Source organism: Tachypleus tridentatus, chromosome 2, assembly GCF_004210375.1.
Source record: "Tachypleus tridentatus isolate NWPU-2018 chromosome 2, ASM421037v1, whole genome shotgun sequence".
NCBI classification, from domain to species: domain Eukaryota; kingdom Metazoa; phylum Arthropoda; class Merostomata; order Xiphosura; family Limulidae; genus Tachypleus; species Tachypleus tridentatus.
The window spans coordinates 87,232,063-87,258,737 of NC_134826.1; the positions used below are offsets into that span (position 1 = coordinate 87,232,063).

Consider the following 26,675-nt stretch of genomic DNA (forward strand, 5'->3'; position numbering starts at 1 on the left):
TAACGCCCCCACGGCTGAAAGAGCGAGCATGTGTGGTGTGACGGGGATTCGAACCCACGCCCCTCGAATTACAAGTCAAGTGCCTTATCCACCTGGCCATGCCGAGCCATTCTGCATGTTTTATTGGATGCGTAGTATAACCAATTCCTCCCACTTTCTTCATTAGAAGGACAAAAAAGTCAAACCTTTTACTGATAATAAATGTATCATTAATAGGTTTTCGTAATAACTACGTATGAGGTTTATTTTCCATCCAAGAACATAAAAGTTTATATGAACAAGACGAACGAACAACGGTCACATTTTATGTAAAATGGTCCTTTGGTGGGACAGCGTTAAGCCTACGAACTTACCATGCTACAGTTCAGGGTTCGGTTCTCTGCGGTGGACATAGCAGACAGCTTAATGTTACTTTGTTCTAAAACAAAAAACTAAGTCACGTGAAATGTTCTAGATGGATCAGCAGTATACGATACGCCAACGTGCTTCACCAAGTGTCAATAAATATAAAGAAATGTCTTCGTTTCTTTTATGCTTCTTCATTGGTTGAGATCACTTCCTCGCGCTTTGACTTCGTTAAGTGAACCCAAGGAACGGTACAATACTATTTTGAACACAAATCGCCCTTGGCACCATGGCGCAAAACAAAACAGAAAAGAAAAATAATAATGCAGATACATGATTCGACGTCATGCCCGCAGGAATCGCATCTTCAGTGGGTCAAACGTCATTCTCAGAGTCGTATAAAACGAATCCGGTTTTCCTAGATATCCATAAACAACTTCGTGCTCTTTGAGATAGTGTTCGCGTAGCGGAGGTGTAGAAATAAACACAAACCGCCTATCAAACAATTACCTATATTTAAACTTAACTTATCGTTCGTGGCGACCTGTTTTAGCTCCAACTTTAAGTAACAAGGTGTTTTTTTTTATTCTATCCCCCCCCTCGAAAAAATAAACAAATAGGTGAAATGAAGGAAATAAGGATAAGTTCGTTTCGACGATATGTGATACTATGTGTGGTGTTGAACTGGGGTAAGTTTTGTAACATCTTGTCATATTAACATGGCGCTAGCAAAATGAGTTGTTTTATTAACAAAGCGCTAACAAAATGCCTTGTTATAGCAAAATGGTTTGTTATATTTAGCATAGCACTAACAAAACGGCTTGTTATAGTAAAGTAGGGCTAACAAAATTATTTGTTATAGTAAAGTCTTTAGTAAATTTAATGAGACGGTATTAACCACTTTATTTTATACTTGACTTAAATTTTTGCAGAGATATCAAATAATATAAAATACTTACTGTTCACTCTTACATTAACACTTAATCGAATTTAATAATTAAGCATTTGTTCTACTTGTTTTTGTTATTTTTCTAAGCCTGATGTTTAAACATTTTTTTCCCGCTTTTTTGCTAAGCCTAACACTTAAGTGTTTCTTCTGCTCTTTGCTAAGCCTAGCACTCCAGTAGCACGGCGATATGTGTATGGAGTTACACTGCTAGAAACCGAGTTTTGATATCCGTTTTGGACAGAGAACAGGTAGCCCTATCTGTAGTTTTATGCTTAACTACAAACAAATAAGCTAAGCCTAATGTATAAAACTTATTAGCTTACTGTAGCTGATAACCAAGTGCTCAGTGTAAAACATTTTCAGTGTTGAAACTTAAATCAATCAGATTTGTGATCCTAACAAACATGATTGTAATTAGGTTTCAATGCAGATTATTTTTAAATTATAATATTCTCGTTTCAAGTTTATTATGATCTTAAAACTAGGATCTGATTTTGTTTTACCACGATTTCTAATGCTGTAGGCTAAACGTGTAGTTGATAAAATTATGACTGAAAAACTAAGCTCATGAGATACTCTGATTTTTCGGTATTTGTTCAGGTTTTTTATGTTATCTTAGCATTAATATAACATTTTCAGTTAACTCTTAGAACATAATATAAGTCAACACTGAGGGATTGTGTTTTTATTCTCGCCAGTAATGTTCCCTATAATTTTTTTAATCAATTTGCGCAATAAAGTTTTTCACGTGTACCACTATCTAGGCAATGTACGGATGTGAGCGTTTACCAGTTTTTATTTCATTAAATCATTAGGTACTTTGTAATGCTACCAAGTGGTTATTTGGGTTTTAGGCCTATCGACTATCAGGGTCAATAAGGCCATCAATGTGTTAAGACTCCTCACCATCATTGAGAATGTGCGTGGCTAGAATAATGAATTGCGCGGCGCTTTATTGGTTGTTGGGCAGCCGCAGTATGCCTGGTTCCATAATTCGTTGATTACTCACTTAACAATTAGCCATCGCAGCTGATTTGAGCTTTTTTAACCCACTGTTTTCAATCTCCACTTCTGTATTAGGAGTGCATTTTAGGCTTAACCCACGTCGAACTATATTCTTTGGATGGGAACACAATTATGAGTTGGAAAACAAAAACAAATACGTTCAGGTAGGTTTTGTAGGACGAAGAATGGGTTTGATAAAAGTGGGTTAAGGATTTTAAAAAACATCTTCATACTCAGGACTTATACCCACCCTATAACAGTTCTAAACTGTACGCTTGTGTTAAGCGTTCTGCGTGAAATGATATTATAATCAAGTTAGTAGGTCAATGACATAAGTTATTTAGGTTTTACAGTATTCCATGAACCAGTAATAAAGCTAGATGAACGTTTGATGTTAGTGTTGTTCTTTTAGCGCAAAGCTACAAAATGGGCTATCTGCGCGTTGTCCACCACGGAGAATTAAACCCTGGACTGTAAATCCGTAAACTTACTGCTGTCCGTCTGGAAGAGCAGCATACTACTGTTGATAAACGGATATTTGATTTGTGATGAAAAAGCGCCATCTATATCCGCTATCGTCAACCCATACTTTTGTTCGTTTAGCTCATAAGCTAATATTATATTTTTGTTGTTTTTTTGTGTGTGTTTTGCTAGAGTAATTCAGTTCATATGTTTTTGGGACACAGGAATGAAGAATCTTTCAGAAAATGTTACAAAATATAAATGATTTCTACTAGGCTTACAGTTAAGCTAATAGAAATGTTAACAGCTTATCTGGTGTTTGTTATTGTTTGTTTCTGAATTTCGCGCAAAGCTACACGATGGCCATCTGCGCTAGCCGTCCCTAATTTAGCAGTGTAAGACTAGAGGGAAGGCAGCTAGCCATCACCGCCCACCGCTAACTCTTGGGCTACTCTTTTGCCAACGGCTGGAAAGACGAGCATGTTTGTATGACGGGAAATCGAACGCGCGACCCTCTGATTACAAGTCGAATGCCTTAATACACCTAGCCATGCTGGGCCATATTTGTTATTGTAGAACACGCTAACAGGCTGGTAAACAGTTAAGTTACTGTATGCATGACGAAAAGAGGGAAACAACCAATATAATACTGGCAGAGATTTTCATTGTTTGTTGAGTTTCGTGTAAACTTACAAGAAGACTATCTGCGCTAGCCATTCCTAAAAGAGAATCATAGTGATTGGCTACAGAAAAGCCGACCAGTCAACACCACCCACCGCAAACTCTTGGGCTATTGTTCACTAACGAATATTGAGATTCACTTACATGACTGAAAGTACGAACACGTTGAATGGCTGGATGCGAACCTTTAACCCACAGATTGCCAGTCAATCGTCTTAACCATCAGGCCCATTAGAAATATTTTCATAAACTATCAATTTTCGGATATTACATACAGTTGAATAGCTATAAAAAAAAGTATGACAGTTAAGCTAACTACATATCATTTGAACTATAAAGTTATGATTTATTTACTGCGATGAGAAATAAAACGTCTTTAACAAATAGATCCGTGCCCGGCATGGCCAAGCGGTTAAGGTATTCGACTCGTAATCTGAGGGTCGCGAGTTCGAATCGCCGTTTCACCAAACATGTCCTTTCAGCCGTGGAGGCGTTATAACTTGACGGTTAGTCCTACTATTCGTTGGTAAAAGAGTAGCTCAAGAGTTGAAGGTGGGTGGTGGTGACTAGTTAGCTTCCCTCTAGTCTTACTCTGCTAAATTAAGGAGGGCTAGCACGGATAGCCCTCGTGTAGCTTTGCGCGAAACTCAAAACAAACGAATCCTGCCTAACATAAAGACGTGTAGGTTCCATACTTACATAATCAGACAAGACCTTCAGTAAATCTGTATAGTTTTAGATTATTTCAATGCCACGTATAGTTGAACATAACTTGATTCTTATATTATATGACTCTAAAAGGGCAGGACCATCAAACTCAACCAATGGAAAGGTCTGGGCGGGTCTTTACTCGTCTTCCTAACTTATTGTTAATTTCTGCTGATTCATCCAAGACAAACGAATTAAGCGACTGCACGCACATATTACATTTATATACAAATACTGTTAAACTCGTTACTTATTAAACTTCTTAATTGATTTGTGTTCCCAGTAAGGAAATAACAGATAAATAATTATTAGGCGACATCTTAAGTACCCAAAATGTTTTTGTCTTTTCGTTACTAAGAGCTATGTTAGCAGCTATGTCTGGAGAAACTTACCTTGAAAACATGTCTTAGTTTTTGCCTTTCTCGTTACTAAGAGCTATGTTAGCAGCTATGTCTGGAGAAACTTACCTTGAAAACATGTCTTAGTTTTTGTCTTTCTCGTTACTAAGAGCTATGTTAGCAGCTATGTCTGGAGAAACTTACCTTGAAAACATGTCTTAGTTTTTGTCTTTCTCGTTACTAAGAGCTATGTTAGCAGCTATGTCTGGAGAAACTTACCTTGAAAACATGTCTTAGTTTTTGTCTTTCTCGTTACTAAGAGCTATGTTAGCAGCTATGTCTGGAAAAACTTACCTTGAAAACATGTCTTAGCTTTGATAGATTGTTTAGGCAGAGTATTCATGATGGAACTTTGTAGTTGGACGGCAACTGCATGTGTGGAGACACAAGTTTAGAGGACGACGTTTCGAAAGTCTTCCGCTTTTCGTCTTCGGGTCCTCTACACGCCGTCTTCTACACTTGTGTCTCCACAACAGGCAGTTGTCGTCCATTCTACACAGTTTTATCATGTCCAAGCTGTTAGTAGCATACATCTCAGAACGGCTGGTATGGATATTAACACCTTTTATTGATAAGGAGAAAACAACGTTTCGACCTTCATAGGTCATCTTCAGGTTAAGAAAGAGAGAGTTTGCAAATGACCGTTGCCGGGCATGTCTTAGGAACGACAATATAAAGGGGTACGGGATTGTAGAGGGCATTGCAGTTGGATGTTAGGTTAGTATCATGTTATATTTCCCAGGTTTCAAAGGTATTTACTATATTATTACCTTTATCATTTAAAAGGAAGTTCAATGTGAATGTGTGAACCTTAGAAATTTTCCATCAACGCCGTAATTTCAATGTAGAATACACATGGGTCGAGCATCATTATTTATAACGTGTCCTCCATTTGTAAGATGTGTAAATACTTTTTAACACGCACGTTGTCTCGTAATTATGGCTGTCATAAGCTTAGTGTGTTAGTATGTCGAACTTACGAAACATTACAAGTATTTTTTACATATATAAATTAAAGTTCAGGGTATATAAGTTCCAGAGAGAGGTAGACAGATGTGTTACAAAGTAGGTAACGCCCCAGTACTCAAGACGAACCAAGGATTATATGAAACATAAACGTGTAGCTCTCCCCGTTGTCACATGACGGGCTTATTAGTTCAGAGGTTAGCTGGCAAACCGCAGGAGTTGGTGGTACATTTGTAACGTGATTGTTTAGGTCACTATGTAGTAACTTGTTGTAATCAGACAAAAAAAAAAACATGAAGCGTGAAAATAAATAGTGTTAGGTAAAAGATATAAGATTCACACAGAAAACAACACGACGTATGGAAATAAAGCCTTGAGTAAAAGATGCCAGATTCACACAGAAAATAACACGACGTATGGAAATAAAGTTTTGGGTAAAAGATGTAAGATTCACACAAAGAAACATGATCTATGAAAATAAATAACCTAGAGTGAAAGATGCAAGATTCACACAGAGAAACACAATGTATGAAAATAAATAACCTAGAGTGAAAGATGCAGGATTCACACAGAAAATAACACAATGTATGAAAATAAATAACCTAGAGTGAAAGATGCAAGATTCACACAGAGAAACACAATGTATGAAAATAAATAACCTAGAGTGAAAGATGCAGGATTCACACAGAAAATAACACAATGTATGAAAATAAATAACCTAGAGTGAAAGATGCAAGATTCACACAGAGAAACACAATGTATGAAAATAAATAACCTAGAGTGAAAGATGCAGGATTCACACAGAAAATAACACAATGTATGAAAATAAATAACCTAGAGTGAAAGATGCAAGATTCACACAGAGAAACACAATGTATGAAAATAAATAACCTAGAGTGAAAGATGCAGTATTCACACACAAAACAACATGACGTATAGAAATAAAGTCTTGGGAAAAAGATGCAAGATTCACACAGAAAACAACACGACGCATGGAAATAAAGTTTTGGGTAAAAGATGTAAGATTCACACAGAGAAACACGATCTATGAAAATAAATAACCTAGAGTGAAAAATGCAAGACTCACACAGAGAAACACAATGTATGAAAATAAATAACCTAGGGTGAAAGATGCAGGATTCACACAGAAAATAACACAATGTATGAAAATAAATAACCTAGGGTGAAAGATGCAGGATTCACACACAAAACAACATGACGTATAGAAATAAAGTCTTGGGAAAAAGATGCAAGATTCACACAGAAAACAACACGACGTATGGAAATAAAGTTTTGGGTAAAAGATGTAAGATTCACACAGAGACACGATGTATGAAAATAAGTAATGTAGAATGAAAGATACAAGATTTACCTGATTCGCTTTCTACTTTGTGCGAATTAATGGATTTTAATAGAAAAACTATACTGCTCACTTTTAATTAAAACTTAAATTATGTTATGTCAAAGTTTGGAGTGTCTATATGGATGGTATGTCTGTACGATACCAAACTTTTATTGTTGTTAAATTTCAGTTTCCTCCACACCACTGAGTAGACATAAAAGAGAAGAAGAATTCGAATGCCCTGCGCCAGATGGACTTTTTGCTGATCCTACCACCTGTCGTCGATTTTACACTTGTGCGGGTGGATATCCGTTTAGTCTAGCATGTCCACCGTCACTATATTTTGACGACATCAACAAATTTTGTATGTTTAAGTCGAAGCACCTAACATGCGGTCCAGTGGAGATAAGTAGGTGATGCGTTTTATTGTTGTATTTAATATTTGTTACAGATTAATGTAATTAGTACAATGTATATTTATAGGTGGCGCTGAATGGATAATTTGAAACTGGACGTAAAAGCTATAATAAATGCTCAACTGCTTTCAAGATAAACCTTGACATAATCATGTTTTATAGTACAACAGAATCTATCAGATCTCTAAGCCTTAAATTAGGGTTAGCCTTCGTAACTGCTTTCCAATAATAAGAAAAAAATGTCATATCTTGTAGTTTTTGATAAAACTCGTTATTATGTTGCTTTTCTCACCGTTAAATATCAAAATGAAAATAATGTTAGAAATATTAATTTCCTTTCATGCTTAGAAGTGTAAAGTTATTTATTAATATTATATTCATTATTATTTGTTCAAGTTCGGTTTCTAGAATAGCTACGCGTTAAGTCATTTTTATAAGCACGAAGCTTATTCAATTTGCTATTTGTCAGTATTTAAACGAAGTGGAAAATGTTTTCCACAGGAATTTATTTAACCACAATATTCGAAATGTTGCAATTGTTTGTTAAATTTTGCGCAAAACAACTCAGGAGTATCTGCGCTAGTCGGCCCTAATTTCGAAATGATAAACTAGAAGGAAGACAACCATTTAACACCAACCACCGTATCGGAATGGACTGTTCTAATCAGATAGTGGAATTTGCCTGACACTCTTTTAATGGATTCATAACGCTAGAAAATGAGTTTCGATACTCGTTGTGGACAAAGTACAGATAGCCCATTGTGCAGCTTTGTGCTAAATTACAAACAAATATCACAACCCTAAAATGCGGATCGCGATTTGTTTTTTGGTAGTAACGGAATGCAAACCATACACCTCGGATTTACAGTTTGGCACTTTAACCACTGTGCTGCACTGAGCCCACATCCGGAATAAAAACTTAAACGAAATTGGATTCAAACCCAAGTTCCTGTATTTAAGGAACTTTCTCCACATGAACGCTTGTTATCACCTTACAGTAAACCAGTAACTTATATCACGAACTAAGACTTTAGTTGTTATTTTGGGGAAAAGATACAAAATGGACTCCCTGGAGCTGTTCATCGCAGTGAATCTAACTCTGGACTTTACCGTTTAAGTCTGTAAACTTATTGTTAATCCAGCTGGATTCAAACCACCGCATAAGTGGTTCTTACAGCAAATTAAAAAAAAAAGAATAGTTACCCCAAACGAAATATTTTTTTAATAACGAAGACGTGATTTTAATTACAGCTTAGGTTCGAACCCAAGTTAACATTTGCTGCATGTTTCACTTCATTGGTTTTGTCATAAATAGTTCCATTTTGTCTCGGTTTCTATTTCTTCTGGAGAATACCCAGGGACTAATCAATATAACATTCCTCTAAATAAAAGTCCTTTTGTCGTTAGTTCACAAGGCTAAAACAAAGATTTTTTTTTGTAAAATTTCAGTTGACGTCTATAAAGTGTTTCAAAAAAAAGATGTATATAGTGACCATATTGAATCCACCACTTTTAAGCACAAAATTCCACAACGGGTTGGTTATCTGTGGCTGCTCATCGCGGTTATAAGAAACCGGTTTTTCGCGTTATAAGCCTTGAGATTTGCAAGTGAGCCCCTTGGGGAGGAGAAGGGGGTGTTTGCTGAGAACAAAAAAATCTGACTCAATTTGTTACGCGTTATTTTAATTACCCACCGAGTTGATAAGTTACTGGTGAAGTTATGTGTCCATTAGTGTTGAACGTAAAAACTGTTTCCACACTTCCAGTAAGAGTTCAAATGGTCATGTGTAGGTCCTCGGTTGATGATGCCTTAACTACCACATTAACTAGCACATAAATTCATGAAATTCTTACCAAAAAAGTGGAAACTTTCTGATGACCTAGTTTGTATGCTGAGAACCACTAAAAGAAATTTCACATTCTTAGCTTTAACGACATGTAAACAAAAATGTTTTTAGTAAACACGTGAGACTAGAATTTTCCAAGACGTTCCAATGAATATTTATGCACGTATCTAGTCATAACGTAATCTACACTTTTGTTTAGCGCCTACCTGATTGACTCGTCACAATAACATGAGTGAATCTTCAATAGCCGCGACACTTGAAATGTTTTAGGAAGGATTAGAGTAAATTAATGTGCAATACTTTTTTTAACTTTTTTATCAGTTATATTTTTGTGTGCCAGCAATAACAGACGGTAGCGCGCGTCTACTCGATTTAATTTTATTACTCGTAAGTATCTCCACAGTCACACCTTAAATTAAAATTCTTTTAGGCAAGATTAGACTAAATTAATATACAAGACCTTTGTCACGGTCAAATAGATCAATCGAAAGGATTTGGCTTCCTGAGTCCACAACTGAAATTACATCTCAAATCGTTCAAAAGATAATGGAGTTGTGAGCTAAAAGCTTGTGCTTGAAAAACTCGGAGCCATCATGCCGAAGCTAGAGTTGTGTGAAGCTCAACTCTTTGCTTGTTTATAATTTTCTGGGCAACATTTATGTTTTTTGTCTGCGCTTCTGAATCCAATCACAGGTATATCTCACAAATAAATAACTGAAATATTAATTTATCTACAGAACATAACAATGTAGGAAATTAAAATACTACTAAATGTTAATGAAACATTCATCCGATTACCAAAATGCTTCTCTCAGTTTTATCAAATTTAATTATTTTGATAACACTCCACAAAATTTATAAGTATGGATGATTAGAAAAAAAAAGAGGAAAGAACCGCTTGCATAGTACGGACACTTTCATAACGGCTCCTCAAATATCTAAAGAATTCCTGAAAGTTCAAATGCAAAAATAAGGTGAAATACACTCAAACCTACAATCGAGCAGAGGCGCGGCATGGCCAGATGATTGAGATACTCGACTCGTAATCTAAGGATCACGGGTTCGAGTCCCCGTCACACCAAACACACTCACCTTTTCGGCCGTAGGGGCGTTATAATGTGACGGTCAATCCTACTATTCGTTGGTATAAAAAGTAGCCCAAGATTTGGCTGTGGGTGATGATGACTAGCTGCCTTCCCTCTAGTCTTACACTGCTAAATTAGGGACGGCTAGCGCAGATAGCCCTCGTGTAGCTTTGCGTGAAATCTTGAGCAAATAAACCAACTAAATAAATAAATGGCAATAAATGTTCTGTAAATGAAAACTAGTATTTACTAAAAAAATAAAAACTAATTATTATGTGAAATAACTCTCAAGTGGTATACATGTTTATCTTACAAAACTGGACAAATCGCTTCCAGTCTTTAGTTTAAGTTCTTGCTTCTTCTACCCTCGTGGCTCGGCATGGCCAAGCGCGTTAAGGCGTGCGACTCGTAATCCGAGGGTCGCGGGTTCACATCCCCGTCGCGCCAAACATGCTCGCCCTTTCAGCCGTGGGGGCGTTATAAAGTTACGGTCAATCCCACTATTCGTTGGTAAAAGAGTAGCCCAAGAGTTGGCGGTGGGTGGTGATGACTAGCTGCCTTCCCTCTAGTCTTACACTGCTAAACCAGGGACGGCTAGCACAGATAGCCCTCGAGTAGCTTTGTGCGAAATTCGAAAACAAACAAAAAAACAAACTCTCCATGATCATGCTTTATTGCCGCTGCCACAAAACTGGACAGAGGTTATGCTATCACCACTGCATCTGTATGTTTGCCAGTAAGATTTCTTGAAAACGGCTGAATAGATTTGGACGAAAGTTGGTATAAATTTGGAATATGACCCAACTTGGAAGTTATTAGTTTTTGGAGTTCCAAGCTCATAGCAACGTCACGGAAACAAAATCTATACCTTTTAAAATGAGGACCGATTTGACACACTCTATAACTCAGCCAGAAAAGGTGGAATTTTTATGACACTTGGTGGTCATAAAAGACCATTTGCGCATAGTCGTTCCTAATATCGAACTGATAAATTTTAAGTCAGACAGTCAACAGCCCGCACTGCTGACTCTTAGGTTAATCGTGTCTGAATGAATAATAAAAATTCAACACCCCGACTAAAACACATCCACGTCTACGAAGAGTAAAGTATTTTTTATGGCACCAAAACTCATGGCTCAGCATGGCCAGGTGGTTAAGGCACCCGACTCGTAATCTGAGGTTCGTGGGTTCGAATCCACATCACACCAAACATGCTCGCCCTTTCAGCCGTGGGGGCGTTATAAGTGACAATCAATCCCATTATTCGTCAGTAAGAGAGTAGCCCAAGAGTTGGAGGTGGGTGATAATGACTAGCTGCCTTTTCTTTAGTCTTACAGTGCTAAATTAGGGACGGCTAGCGCAGATAGCCCTCGTGTAGCTTTGCGAGAAATTCAAAGCAAACAAACAAACAAACAAACCAAAACTCACACCGTTAACTCCCGGATTCAAAAACCAGACGCGCTAACAACAACGCCTCCTCCTGTCCAATAAGAAACGTAATTCCAACAGTTGTTTAGCAGCGGTGTAGTTAGGATCTTTACTAGACATTCGGTATGAGACGCTGAGCTCGATGATTGGTTAATCTACGTTCAAGGCAAAATACTGTCAAAAGTAAAAGAAACAAAACATCCATACGTTGAAGGTTAGCGTCCGTCTCTTTTACTAGTTGGAATTCACTTTCCTCATTTGGCTGGTAGCACGTGATGGGTTGTAAATAGACTTAGTAAATCCCAATTAGTATGCAATTTGGCAAAAACAAAGTTTCCACTGAGTCCACTACGTTTTCATAATTATTTCTGCGTTGTAGGCTAAAATCACGTATTTGTTTTTACTATATTTTTGTACACGTATCGTCCATGTCCTTCAGTTTAGGTAAAAGTGTCCTTGTGTGGACCGTGACAAAACGAACAAAACAAGTATGTTAATATAGGGTTACCATCCATACTCTGATGTCTTCAGTGATTATTTTGTGAGAACGTTATTGTTCAAACCAAAATTTTTCACCATGCTTTTTTAACGGCTATGTTTACCGTGATAATGCTTCACGTTTTACGGCGTAGAGTGGCAATGCTCACTAAATATATTTGACGGTAATAGGAGCCATGCCCCCGGCTCTCGTGCAGTAGGTCACGCCTGTGCTCATGGTGTCATGACACTAAACTTGTCTGTTGTGCGGAAGTACACCGTTTTTGTTCCTAATAGTAGGCTAGTTGTGGCACGAGTTATTAATATATATATATATATATATTCATTATACTTGTGATGTTTTTAAAATAACCGAAAAACTACATGAAGTAAACAAAACGAACAAATATTCAATAAATAACGGATAAAAAAGTATTATGTGTATATCTACTGATAATGGTAAAAAATAAAAAGATGGCGTTGTCTTCCAGCAGTAATATAAACTACAATAATAATAGTCGTTTGTTTTTGATATTTGGTGTGTGTGTGTTTTTCCTTATAGCAAAGCCACGTCGGTCTATCTGCTAAGTCCACCGAGGGGAATTGAACCCCTGATTTTAGCGTTGTAAATCCGTAGACTTACCGCTGTACTAGCGGGGGGGCATTATGGTTTGTTAATTTTTAAATTTCGCGTAAAGCTACACTAGGACTATCTGCGCTAGCCGTCTCTAAATTAGAGGTATAAGACTAGAGGGAAGGCAGCTAGTCACGCCCACCTCCAACTCTTGAGCTACTCTTTTACCAACGAATAGTGGGATTGATCGTCACATTATAATGCCCCCACAGCTGAAAGGGCAAGAATGTTCGGAATAAATGGGAATCGAACTCAAGAACCTCAAATTACTAGTCGAGCACTCTAACCATCTGGCCATGTCGGACCATTCTTTACAGATCTAACAACTGTATGTATTTAACACCTTTTTATCCGTACAACTTTAATTGTTTGTTGTTAAGCGCAAAGCTATACGATGGCCTGACTATCTGTGCAGCGCCCAATATGGGTTTCGAAACCTTTTTTTCAGCGTTATAAGTCTTTAGATTTATTGCTTAGCCGCTGGGAAGACGGTAACTTGGGTCAAGCTCTAATATGAGTTTTGTAGCTAGGTTCACTTACCTCCTGATTTAACACTACAGAAAAACAATAATATAGGTCAACAACACAATGTAGATATTATGGATATGTAAATAATAATAAATTAACTGATAATTTGAATAATACAGGTTAATACTATATTACCCACACTATAGCAATGTAACTAACAATATATTAATTGATGTCTTCAATAATACAGGTTAACATCACGTTTTATACACTATAGTAATATTATTAACAATATATTAACCAATATATTCAATAATACAGGTTAATATAACATTGTACACAGTATAGTGATTTGACTAACAAGTTAGGTAATTAATAGAAGGTGAAATAGGGCTAAAGAGAAAAATATTCCACTTTAAGCTAGCTAATAAAGTTCTATTGAAATTATGTTAAAGCTACGTCTTTCAAAACAAACTTCTAACACGTTGGATGAACAAGTTAGTTCCAGGCAGGTTTTTCCTCCCCTCTACAACTACATAAACCTTATGCTCATGTCATGTTTGTCTTATCTGTAAATAGTTTATTCAAGTAATGTAAACATTCTTATTGCATCTGAATATGCTTCTTGTTTCTGACCATTCGACGTGTGGCGCTGCATTCGTTCGCAGTTAAAGTTAATCAAACACGTTGAAAATATAAAAGAATGGTGTAATTTTTAATTATCTTGTTTCATTTTATTTTATTACATTTACTCCTGTTTTGTTGTTTAATTATTTTTAATTAACTGTATCTATCTCAGTAGGATAGTTTTTGTTTGCCAATAGCGATCCAAATTATTACAATAGGTACCAGGTAATGGGTATTACTACATGATTTCGAAACAATTGTTTAGGCAAAGTGCTTGAAATGGGGTGAGATTCCATCCCTTCTCTTATCAGGAAGACCAGAAACTGCTAAAATGTCATGTAAGAGCAAGCAAGATAGGGACAACACAAAGTAATAAAATGGTGGGACAGTTCTCTCGTTTGGTGACCACAAAATAACCCTCAGAGTTTCCATACTACAAGTCATAATAATACGAGTGTTTGTTTGTTTTTGAATTTCGCACAAAGCTACTCGAGGGCTATCTGTGCTAGCCGTCCGTAATTTAGCAGTGTAAGACTAGAGGGAAGGCAGCTAATCATCACCACCCACCGCCAACTCTTGGGCTACTCTTTTACCAACGAATAGTGGGATTGACCGCACATTATAACGCCTCCACGGCTGAAAGGGCGAGCATGTTTGGCGCGACGGGAATGCGAACCCGCGACCCTCAGATTACGAGTCGCACGCCTTAACACGCTTGGCCATGCCGGCCCTACTCGCGAGTGTACCTCGTGAAAGCTGAAGCACCTGTAAACAAACAAAGTAACTGATAATTGTGGTATTTATGGTTGTTAATATCACAAACATTGTTCGAAATGGAATGTATTGTTTTATTGTTTCTTCCATTAGCTCAGACCTGCAACTAATAAGTGGTAATAGTGCCTTTCTTAGAATATATTAGATATTGCTATATATAACTATTATCCAGTTATTCAGTGGTAAGTTTACTAGCTTGTTCCTGTAAAAATTGGTGAGAAAAACATAGATAAAATTGAGTGGCCCCACTATCTTCACGCTTTACTTAACATAAAATACACCTACTGGTTTGTTATTTGTAAAGTGATAAATCAGGGGAATACATGTAATTTACAGTCGACTAATTATAAAAACAGTATACAATTTATATACAATATACAGTTTATATAATTAGTCTACTGTAAATTACATGTATTCCCTTGATTTATCACTTTACAAATAACAAACCAGTAGTTATGTTTTATATTAAGTAAAGCGTGAAGATAGTGGAGCCACTCTATTTTATCTATGCTCTAGCTACTTTGAAATCAATAATTCGCGTTTTCTCCAAACGCTGTATAACTCCAGTTCTAAAGTACGAGTGTTAGTTATTTAAGAAATTGCCTCACAAAATGGCGGTTACGAAATATTATCAACTCGAAAATTACTGCAAAGCTTCATCTATTTATTCGTGTGTGTGTGTTTATTTTAGAGTGATGCAACGAAAGGTTACACGCTGTGTCCGTTGCAGGAATCAAACCTCGGATTTTAGCATTGCAAGTCCGTAGGCTTATAGCTGTCCCACCGCAGGACACACAGCTTCGTTTAGACTTTTAAAATTATCTCGTGTCACGTGGGGACGTTAAGACACAAGTTATTTTTATATAAGACATCCAGAACGTCGTACCTTATTAAATCTTTAAGTATAGACTTTAATTTAAACATTTAAAATACAACCAAAAATTAAGATAAGACCCCAACAAGCGAAACCTGTTTCTTTATCCTGCAGACCACAATTAAAGTACAGTGTACTGTACGAAACATGGTGCTAGTCCCGTAATGGCAAACAAACAGGGACTCGAGATTATTCAATCCATACTTTTATAAGCACACAACAAAGTTACAATAGTAAGAATACATTACTTAACATGAAACCTGTTTCGTTACTTACTCATGAGGAGTTTATGCACGTCTCAGAAGCAAATCATGGCTTGGAATATTTAAATATCTTACTTGAGTCTTACGAGATCCCTAATAATATTATCATGTCTGTGGTTCGTGCCTCACAATATCCCTAATAGTATTTTCATACCTGCGGTCTGTGCCTCATCTGATTCCCAACAGAATTTTATGTCTGGGGTATGTGTCGTACGAGATCCCCAACAAAGTATTGTCATATCTTTGACCTGTGTCTCATGAGATCCCGAAATAAATTATTTTCATATCCGTAGGCTGTGTCTCATTTAAACCCTAACAATATTCTTGTATTTGTGATCTGTGTCTCACGAGATCATTTATAACGCTAAAATGAGGGGTTCGATTCCCCTCGGTGGGCTCAGCAGATAGCCTGCTGTGGCTTTGCTATAAAAAACACACATACCAATCGATTGAAGAGAACTTTGCTACCATTTTGACCCGACATGGCCAGGTAGTTATGGCGCTCGACTCGTAATCCGAGGGTCGCGAGTTCGAATCCCCGTCACACCAAACATGCTCGTCCTCTTAGCCTGGGGGCGTTATAATGCGACGGTCAATCTCACTATTTGTTGGTAAAAGAGTAGCCCAATAGTTGACGGTGGGCGGTAACGACTAGCTGCCTTCCCTCTAGTCTTACACTGCTAGATTAGGGACGGCTAGCGCATATAGCCCTCGTGGAACTCTGCGCGAAATTCAAAAAGCAAACAAACAAATTTACAAAATCCCCAACGTATTCCGTGACGAGAAGTTTCTCAACCGATATTTTTACGATATGGTCTGTGTTCCCTAAGAAAAGATTTCCATCCTAGTATTCTCTTATCTGTGGTTTGTGTACCGTAACTAAAAGTTTCTCAACCTGGTATCTGTGTTCCTTAAACAGGGTACGTCAAACCTAGTATACTTACATCCCTGTAGTTGCGATCTGTGTTCTTTAAATAGACTACCTCCAACCTATCATCCTTACATCGTTATAGCTGTGGTCTGTGTTCTTCAAATAGACTGTCTCCAACCTATCATCCTTACATCGTTATAGCTGTGGTCTGTGACTTTAAATAGACTATCTCCAACCTATCATCCTTACATCGTTATAACTGTGGTCTGTGTTCTTTAAATAGACTATCTCCAACCTATCATCCTTACATCGTTATAGCTGTGGTTTGTATTCTTCAAATAGACTATTTCCAACCTATCATCCTAACATCGTTATAGCTGTGATCTGTGTTCTTCAAATAGACTGTCTCCAACCTATCATCCTTACATCGTTATAGCTGTGGTCTATGTTCTTTAAATAGACTATCTCCAATCTATCATCCTTACATCGTTATAGCTGTGATCTGTGTTCTTCAAATAGACTATTTCCAACCTATCATCCTTACATCGTTATAGCTGTGATCTGTGTTCTTCAAATAGACTATCTCCAACCTATCATCCTTACATCGTTATAGCTGTGGTCTATGTTCTTTAAATAGACTATCTCCAATCTATCATCCCTACATCGTTATCGCTGTAGTCTGTGTTCTTTAAATAGACTATCTCCAACCTAGCATTCTTTCATCCCTGTAGTTGTGGTCTGTGTTCTTCAAATAGACTGTCTCCAACCTAGCATCCTTACATCGCTATAGTTGTGGTCTGTGTTCTTTAAATAGAGTGTCTCCAACCTAGTATCCTCACATCTTTATAGCTGTTGTAAAAGTTATCTCTGAAGTACGTAAAATTTGGTAAAACAACCCAAAAATCTTCACACTTGTTAGGATACAAGAAACACATCAGAAGTTGGAATATTATTTATACAGGCCATTTGATACAATGGCAATCGTTATATCGTAAACGCCTTTCATAACATAGGCAAATAATGGTTATAATTAATTATACTGTTCGTTAGGCCCATTAGATATTTTAACTTTCTTGATCTGTCCCTTGGGGGTTCTTAAGCGCTAGAAGAGTGTATAATAATAGTATCTCAACCACACTGTGTCCATATTGTCCATTGCGTTCGACGCGTTTCGCTCAATCCAGAAGTTTCGATAATAAAGTTGAATATGCTCTCTCACAGTTTGTTTTAATATAATCACAAAAATATATAAACTTGAATTTCTTATGATTGGTGAGAACTGATTATAATTATTATTTCGACCTTCAGTTCCGACAGAACCTCCAACTCCAGATCCCTTGGAAGCTCCTAAATGTGACCTCTCTCAGTGTAAGTTACCCGACTGTTTCTGCAGTTCTGATGGGACTCGAATACCCGGTGACCTGAATCCCGAAGACACGCCGCAGATGATACTGATGTCGTTTGATGGAGGTTTAAACTCTCTCATCTATGAAAAATACCGACGAGTTCTGAACAAAAGCCGAGAAAATCCGAATGGGTGCTCAATTAAGTCGACATTTTTTGTTTCTCACGAATACACCAGCTATTTCCACGTCCAGAAGTTTTACTCTGAAGGGCACGAGATAGCAATACACTCTATAAGGTATTTGACACACGTTTTGTATGTCATCTCTTGATCTTAAATCCATGGGTCAGCAGCAATATTGCAGACTTACAATGCTAAAGTATGGAGTTCGATCTCCAGTGAGGAACAAAGCGCAGGTAGTCCAGTGAGTGGTGATGCGCTCAAATAATTATCAATTAATTAATCCAACGCCATTTGCAGCCCGCTCCCCAGTGAATTAGCGATAAGTTTAAGGAGTTGCAACGCTAAAATATAGGGTTCGATTCCCCGCACTGAGCACAGCGCAGATAGCCCAGTGAGAAGTATTGTGCTAAAACAAAGAAATATAAATAACATATCAGTTTGTTAGCTATCGATTAATTAAATCGGCACCAATTATTCTTTGGTGGATCAGCGATAACTTGATGGACTTACAACACACAAAACTACACAATGGACTATTCGTGCTCGGGTATGTAAACCCTATTTTAATCGTTTTAAGCCTTCATACTTAACTGAACCACCGGGGAGTGATTAATTACATCTCAGATCTTTACCATAACTAGCATTACGTATGCAACTTCATTGACAAGATGGCCATACTGTTGATCCAACGTCATATTGAAATGAAGTTTCGTAAACTTTAAACCAAATAAAGGCACATCTGCCAAATGTTTATTTACGAGTTTTGGTTAAATCGTCAATTATATAATTATTTTCACCTCGGATCACACAATGAACCATCAAATGACTGATTTGCATAACAATGATTGTTAGTGATTGCTTTTGATTTATGACAGTAATTTTGCTTTATTGTAGCTAGGATATAAGTTCCAGTTGTTTTTTAACCGTATTGCGCGATTAATAAATGGCCTAAATCAGTCACTAAGCTCTAACTGTATACTTCTGTTATGTTACTAAACTGAAGACGAGAGTAATTTCTGACTTATTAAACCGCAATTTAGGAACTTTTAAATGAGTTAACAACAAAAAATCGTTTTTCTATAGAAAAGTAGCCGCAACTGTGGTTATAAGCCTAAACCACAGTGTAGGAGCTTTTTAACGTGTTGACAATAAAAATCGTTCTTCTATAGAAAAGTATGCTTAACTATGGCTGTTAGCCAAAAACCGAAAGTATAACATTATAATGAAACGGTAAAGAGAATAAATTGCATCAACATTATATCGACAACTTTCTAGTTCCAGAAAACAAGTAAACATATTTTTATCGAATATTGAAGAAACTAACTGAAATTTCAATTATTGAGTCGAAATCTGATGTGTTTTTAGAAAAAAACGTTTTTTTTAAATATACATCAGAAACTTTTAGCAGCTTCTCGTATCTACCGGTTATATAAAAAATGACTTGTTACCCCAGGAATGCTTCATCGTACGACATGTTCACTTGCCAATTTCAACACGTAGAGCAGGTCAAGGAGAACAAGTCATTCCGGAATACAATCTTCCTCAATGTACTAGTATAATGAAAATAAAGCGATTGTAAGTCTCTCTGAAATTCAAGGTTCTAGTCTAGTGGTTGTGACTATATTTTCACGATGTCTCTCACAGCACAGGCCTACAATTCCTTTTAGTGATTGTAATACTGGAGGAAGGGGTGAAAAATACACCCACCACGTAATGAGGTAGGAAGACTCAAAGGAATAGGTTAAAACTCGTCTATCTTAACATTTCTAAATAGTTACCTTAAACTATCTGTAAAATCTGTACCAATTTTTGGAATTAAGTAGCTTCGATGTTTAACAATGATTCTGTATATGTGGTATTTAAAACCCAGTAATATCTTCATCCACTCTCCATACTGCTTCTTTAGCATAATGGATGTTCATAGATCGACTCGTAATCTGGGTGTCACGGGTTAAAATCTCCGTCAACGAACATGCTCGCCCTTTCAGTTATGGCGGCGTCTTAACATGGCAGTCAACCTCTCTATTCTTTGCTAAAAGAGTAGCTCAAGAGTTGGCGGTGAGTGATGTTGACTAGCTTCCTTCCCTCTCTAGTCCAACAGCTTTGCGCGAAACTTAGAACTAATCTCCAAAGCAAACCCAAACGATTTTATATGATTGAATATTTTTTCACCAAACAGAAAAAAAAAAAATGTATTCAAAATATAAAAATAGGTCAGGAGATAATAAGAAAAAAAATACATGAAATATACCAGATTGTCCTCAAACTTACCAATTAAGTTTTATATAATCAGTGATGTCGAGAAACCCACTTGTAGAGAAATATATATGTAAAATATTGTGAACAATTGTGAACAATCGATGACCGAAGAAGGTCGAAACGTTGTTCACTCCTCTCCGTAAAAACTTTTCTCAACCCAAACGAGCCGTTTTTACATATATAAGTTTTATATAGTCTAAATTATTGTAAAACATCTATACAGATAATACGCTTATGTTTGTCTGCCCGAAAGATTTCTCGCTAATTTCTCGTAACTTTGGCGCTGTTTTTGCAGTTTTAATGCATTTCATTTATACAACATAATAAAGCGACGAATAGCAGTAACGAAACAAAATTGGCAGAAGTTAATAACGGAACTGATAACAAGGAAAGTCAAATAATAATTTATTTAAATTTCTACCTGTGAGTCACCATTTTTATTTTTTTATATTCGTGAGGCATTTTCAAATTGCAATACATTATTTGTTAATTATTTATTACTTCTGATTTATGAATGTGGTTATATCTTAGTAACAAGATCCTTGTACGTCTGTCGAGATGAAGCGCTACATTTGATCATGTAGAACTCGTAAGGACAACACGGTCGCTCGGGCTTTACTCAGTTAAAACTATAATGTCATCCCTCAAGACCTCGAAAGAACAACACGGTAGCTCGTGCCTTACTCAGTGTGTGATGCGATTAACTTTCTATCGTATATGAATTTACAGTAAATAAGTTTACCGTTCACAAAAGTATTTCACAGATTTGACGTGAGCACTTGAAATATATTTTAAAGCTTTTATTCGTCATCCAAAAAACTGTAGCAAAATATATTTAAACAATTATGTATCTGTCTTTTCACTACATGAATTTTATACAGTATGACAACTACACAAGCGCCCTCAGTGGAGCAGTGGTAAGTTTGCAGACTTATAACATTAAAACTGTTTTTTTCATAACCGTGGCGGTCACAGCACATTGTGTAGTTTTCAACTTAACTACAAATAAACTTTAAAAAAAAACTTTCTTTTTCATACCGCCAGATGGAGATACAAACAAAGAAATTACTCTGGTGACTCAATTTTGTTGCTATTCAAATTCGGTTTTGATGTTTTCAATATATACCAGATGGTCCTCAAAGTTACCAATTAAGTTTTATATAGTCTACATTATTGTAAAACATCTGTACAGATAATACGCTTGTGTTTGTCTGTTCGAAAGTTTTCTCGCAAATTTCTCGATCAAATGATACAAATCTAATATTGTTAGAAAGGCCTTTGTCCAAAAGAGTCAGGATTGTATACTGGCATTTCCATTCAGAATCGTCTTATTCGTTTTTTCTTAGTCAAATATTTTAAATACAACGAGTAGGCTAAACAATCGCATGATGTAATTGTCACCACCTGATGACTGACTTCGATTCCTCGATTTAAACTTTACTGTTTTATTTACAAAATACTTTACACGAACAACGATTAGCCCACGTGTAATTTATTGTAAAGTTTCTAAAGGTTTTTTTTTACTTAGTTAGCTTTAAAGTATGTACGTATCTTTCTTTCAAACCATACACTTATCACTTTGTGAACACGCATTCAGACGTTTCTGCATATTGAGCAAAGTTTGCCAATTATAACTTTACATTTACTTGTCTACGTGAATTTGTTTCTCTGACCACGTAATTGTTTTCAAATAGAACAGGAGCCATAACGCCTGCAAGAAAGCGTAACTCAAATGGTATGAACAGGAACCATAACGCCTGCAAGAAAGCGTAACTCAAATGGTATGAACAGGAACCATAACGCCTGCAAGAAAGCGTAACTCAAATGGTATGAACAGGAACCATAACGCCTGCAAGAAAGCGTAACTCAAATGGTATGAACAGGAACCATAACGCCTGCAAGAAAGCGTAACTCAAATGGTATGAACAGGAACCATAACGCCTGCAAGAGAAAGTAACTCAAATGGTATGAACAGGAACCATAACGCCTGCAAGAAAGCGTAACTCAAATGGTATGAACAGGAGCCATAACGCCTTCAAGAAAGCGTAACTCAAATGGTATGAACAGGAGCCATAACGCCTGCAAGAAAGCGTAACTCAAATTGTATGCATGAAAATGATAGAATAAAGAAGATTCAAACAAAGAACGTGAAAACTACCGCGATCATTTGGCAGCTAGTATAGAATAAAATTGTTAGTTCATTTTAAAACATTGAGAAGTAAGTATGATTATATTACGTTATGATTATATTACGTTCTTCGATGTTTTCTTACATAAATTATAAGAACACTAGTTTCATTTGCAACCCAATCATTTTCTCTTTTTATAAACTTTCGTTTCTTAAACCCAGCAAAGAAAATCAAATTTTGACTATGAAAAGAAAATAGAGACGGTCTTCCGAAGTAAGTTCACAAACAGCACACAGAACCTTGACACTAGCAAAATATTATATTATTAGTCATCAATTTTCTGATCTGATTCGTTTCTTTACTTTAGAGGGCGGGGACAAAGACACATTGGGTTATCTGCTGTGTCCACCACAGGGAGATTAACCCAGAATTTTAGAATTGTAAGTCCGTAAAGTTATCACTGTCCCACCTGGAAACTTCTGGTTTGAACCTTGCAAAAGATGTTTGTAATGGTTCTCGAGATGTTACAAGCACGTGAACAGTGTCACGTAACTAAACTTCTTTCTCTTGGATTTAGAACCAGACCAACAATAAAGTGCCGTGTTGTAATTCTGTGGACCCTCCCTTTAAAAACACAATTCACCTAAATAAAATGTTTACGAAATGGATTAGGACGAAATGAACTGTTTTAAAGATGTGGAAAAGTTTTATTTGTATTATCGCGAGTTTTAATACACGCGCCTTAGATCAGAATGCCGGGCCCGGTATGGCCATGTGGTTAGGGTGCTAGACTCGTAATCTGAAGGTCACGAGTTCGAATCCCTGTCACACCAAATATGCTCGCCATTTCAGCCGTAGGGACGTAATAATGGTACGGTCAATTCAACTATTTGCTGGTAAAAGAGTAGTCCAAGAGTTGAGGTGGGTGGTGAGCACTAACTGCCTTCTCTCTAGTCTTAAACTGCTACATTAGTGAAGGATAGCGCAGATAGTCCTCGTGTAAGTTTGGGCGAAATTCAAACGAAACCAAACTGACATCCATAACAGTTATATCAAAATACAGCGGGCAATAATTACGGTGCCGGTTGTTATGTCCTGGAAACTCTCTTCTCACATTCTAGTAAATCATGTGCTTATTATTATTGTTTTCCTAACTAGTGACTCTATAGCACGCATTTGTTAGATCCGGTTTGATCAGCAAGGAGATTGACCAAAAATATGTAACAGCCGCGTACAAGGGTGATAACATTTTGGGTATGCATCTATGATCGCGTTCTATTTCTGGGTAAATATCACTACTCATTAAAAAAAATATCGAATAAATCAATATTCTTTCAGTGGACAAACTTGTGCTGCATATCATTTCGATGTTACACTGACACAAAAAGAGCTAAAGACCAGATCGCTGCTGCACTCGTGACACATTGATACCAATAACACTTTGGTAATTTCGAGATACAAAACTACTCACTTAAAAAGTCGACATGTAATAACGTTAAAATAAATAAAACGTCATACAGCAGACACTAAAATAAAGCGACATAAGTGATGCTTAAAGTTGCAATTTGTACTGTCGTGACGTCAGTAAAACGTGCTCGTGCAACGAATCAAGAAGAATTATGCACTATGTAGGCCACAACACAGCATGACATATGAGCTTGAAAAGATAGAAGTAAAACTGTTATATTTGATTTTGGTCTTATTTACTCGAAACAGAACACTTTCGGGGTACCTTCAGAAGTACATCTGGTTTACAAGTACTTACTAATGTTTGGTAACCAAAATTAAATATTAATCCTTGAAACTGTACTGTTAAACTCTGCATTAAACTTATTAACGAGCTTGCGTTATATTGTAATTTTAATTAGTCTCGTAAATGGATTAGTTCACTTTAAACATTCTGTCTCATACAGACATAAAGTATAATGTTAAAAAAACTTGTAAAGACATACTATAAGCAAAGCAAGATTAGCTGGATATTAAAATAAATTCTTATATTTTCTCTCCCCCAGCCACCGCGAACCCGAAGACTGGTGGTCCAAAGCCTCTTACGAAAATTGGACTGAGGAAATGGTAGGTCAGCGAGAAATTGCTATCAAATTTGCCAACGTTTCCCGGGATTCCTTGTTAGGAATAAGAGCTCCTTACCTAAAACCAGGTGGTAATAATATGGCGTCCATGATGTACGACTATGGGTTTGTGTACGACTCTTCATTAGCCGTTCCCATGAGCAACACGCCTGTGTGGCCGTACACACTAGACTTCAAAATCCCCCACAGATGTATGGCAGACAACTGCCCAACACACTCTTTTCCGGGATTGTGGGAGATACCGATAAACACCATGTTCATGGAAGACGGTACAGGCGGCCAGTGTTTCCTGGCTGATCAGTGTGTGCTTCCCAACTATGAAGAAGACGTTTTTAACTTCCTTATGGAAAACTTCTTACGTCACTATAGATCTAACAGAGCGCCATTGGGACTCTTTTTCCACGTTAATTGGTTCAACGAGAAAGTTAAAATTAAAGCACTTTATAAGTTTATTGACCATATCCTAACAACATATCCTGACGCTTGGTTTGTTACCATGCAGCAGGCTTTGCTTTGGATGAGAAATCCAGTACCCAACAATCAGTTAACGACCAATTATTCCCCCTGGGCTTGTGAGAAGCGCGAGCCCGCTTGCAACATCCCCACTACGTGTGCCTTACCTTTTAACGGTGGCGTAATCAACGATATTCGCTACATGGAGACCTGTATGTCATGCCCCTTCCGGTATCCATGGGTAGGAAATTTTGAGGGGTCTTTCAGGGGCAAACGGATCATCGATTTGACACCTGAAGAGGCAAAAGAGGAAAATAACAAACGTAGAAAAAAATAGGCTTGCAACGACTGTTATTAAACCTCAACAACCTATCCGTGTCTGCTTCGTGATTCTCGATCGTATCTAAATGTGTTTTTTTTCGTATTTTTTCATGTTCATCATTTTTTTTTCTTTATGGTTAATATCTTTTTATTAATCTTATGTTGCAGTGTTAACCTGGTGGTACTAACGCATAAGGCAACGTTTTCCAATATCACATACATACATAAAAGTTTGTACATAACAGACGTACTATGTACGTTCTTTATGTAGTTATTTCTAAATGTCGTAAACGTTTTCGTTGATAATATAAAGTTACGTGGAAAAACCAAAATGTACCGGAAGTGTTTTGTATTTAACATGCTGGTAATTAACTTGTTCTCTTTCTTTTTTAATAGGTAAAACGATATAAGGACCTCTAGTTTTTCGAAATACTTATTACTGAACCAGAATTTATTTTGAAAAATAAATAATTATCAATAACTTTATGTCTGCTAGAGCATAATCAATAGTAACCATATAGGTAACGTTAACTAGGCCTTAATTCTACGTTATATCTAAGCGTATTTTGACCAACAAACAGTATCACTTGTACTGTTTAACTCGTTCACTGACGGGTCTATAAAGCCAGGTTTATTAACGTTAACTATAACTAGGCCTTAATTCTGCATTATCACTAAGCCTACTTTTAAGAAGAGTATCACATCTACTGTTATGCTCTTTTTCTGCCACATTTACAGATAAACAACTCTGAAGTTACTAAACTTTGAGAAGTTTGAAAGGGGTTACCTTTTATTTGTGGTAGTACGAAATTCCAAAATCAACTGTGGTTAATATCCATTTCCCAAGACAGAAACAAAGGTTGGTGCTATATATCCTAAATGTATGTTCATAACAGTGAAAAATATAAACGATATTTTTAAAATAAACTTTTTTCAATTACTGATTATTCATTATTAACTATTGCTGTCTATAAAAAGCTATAAAGTAACTGCTGCCGTTATATTTTGGCCTATTCTGACTTGTACTATATATGTATATAAACAGGGTGTATCAGAAAATTTATCAACTCTTAAAATATTTCTGTCAATGCTTTTTTGTATTAATATTCATATTATTGCAAGCAGTCAAGCAACATGGACCTTTTCGAATTATTCAGTGAGCTAAGACAGTATTAATGATAGGGTCTCAGTTATTTGAAGGATTTAATCTGTACAATTTCTATTTGACTTTTCAATTGAAAAGAGAAATAAAACTTATGTAAAGCTACTTTTCTA

The 26,675-nt window shown here is 36.6% G+C and overlaps 1 protein-coding gene across 1 annotated transcript; it reads left to right on the plus strand.

The window, feature by feature from the left end:
• The first annotated feature begins 761 nt into the window (after positions 1-761).
• On the plus strand, positions 762-26,666 carry LOC143244421 (chitin deacetylase 7-like). Its single transcript, XM_076489039.1, has 4 exons — positions 762-1,034; positions 7,047-7,265; positions 17,929-18,262; positions 24,549-26,666. Exons 1-4 carry the CDS (start codon positions 971-973, stop codon positions 25,414-25,416), a joined length of 1,485 nt encoding a protein of 494 aa, XP_076345154.1. The 5' UTR covers positions 762-970; the 3' UTR covers positions 25,417-26,666.
• The last annotated feature ends 9 nt before the right edge of the window (positions 26,667-26,675 follow it).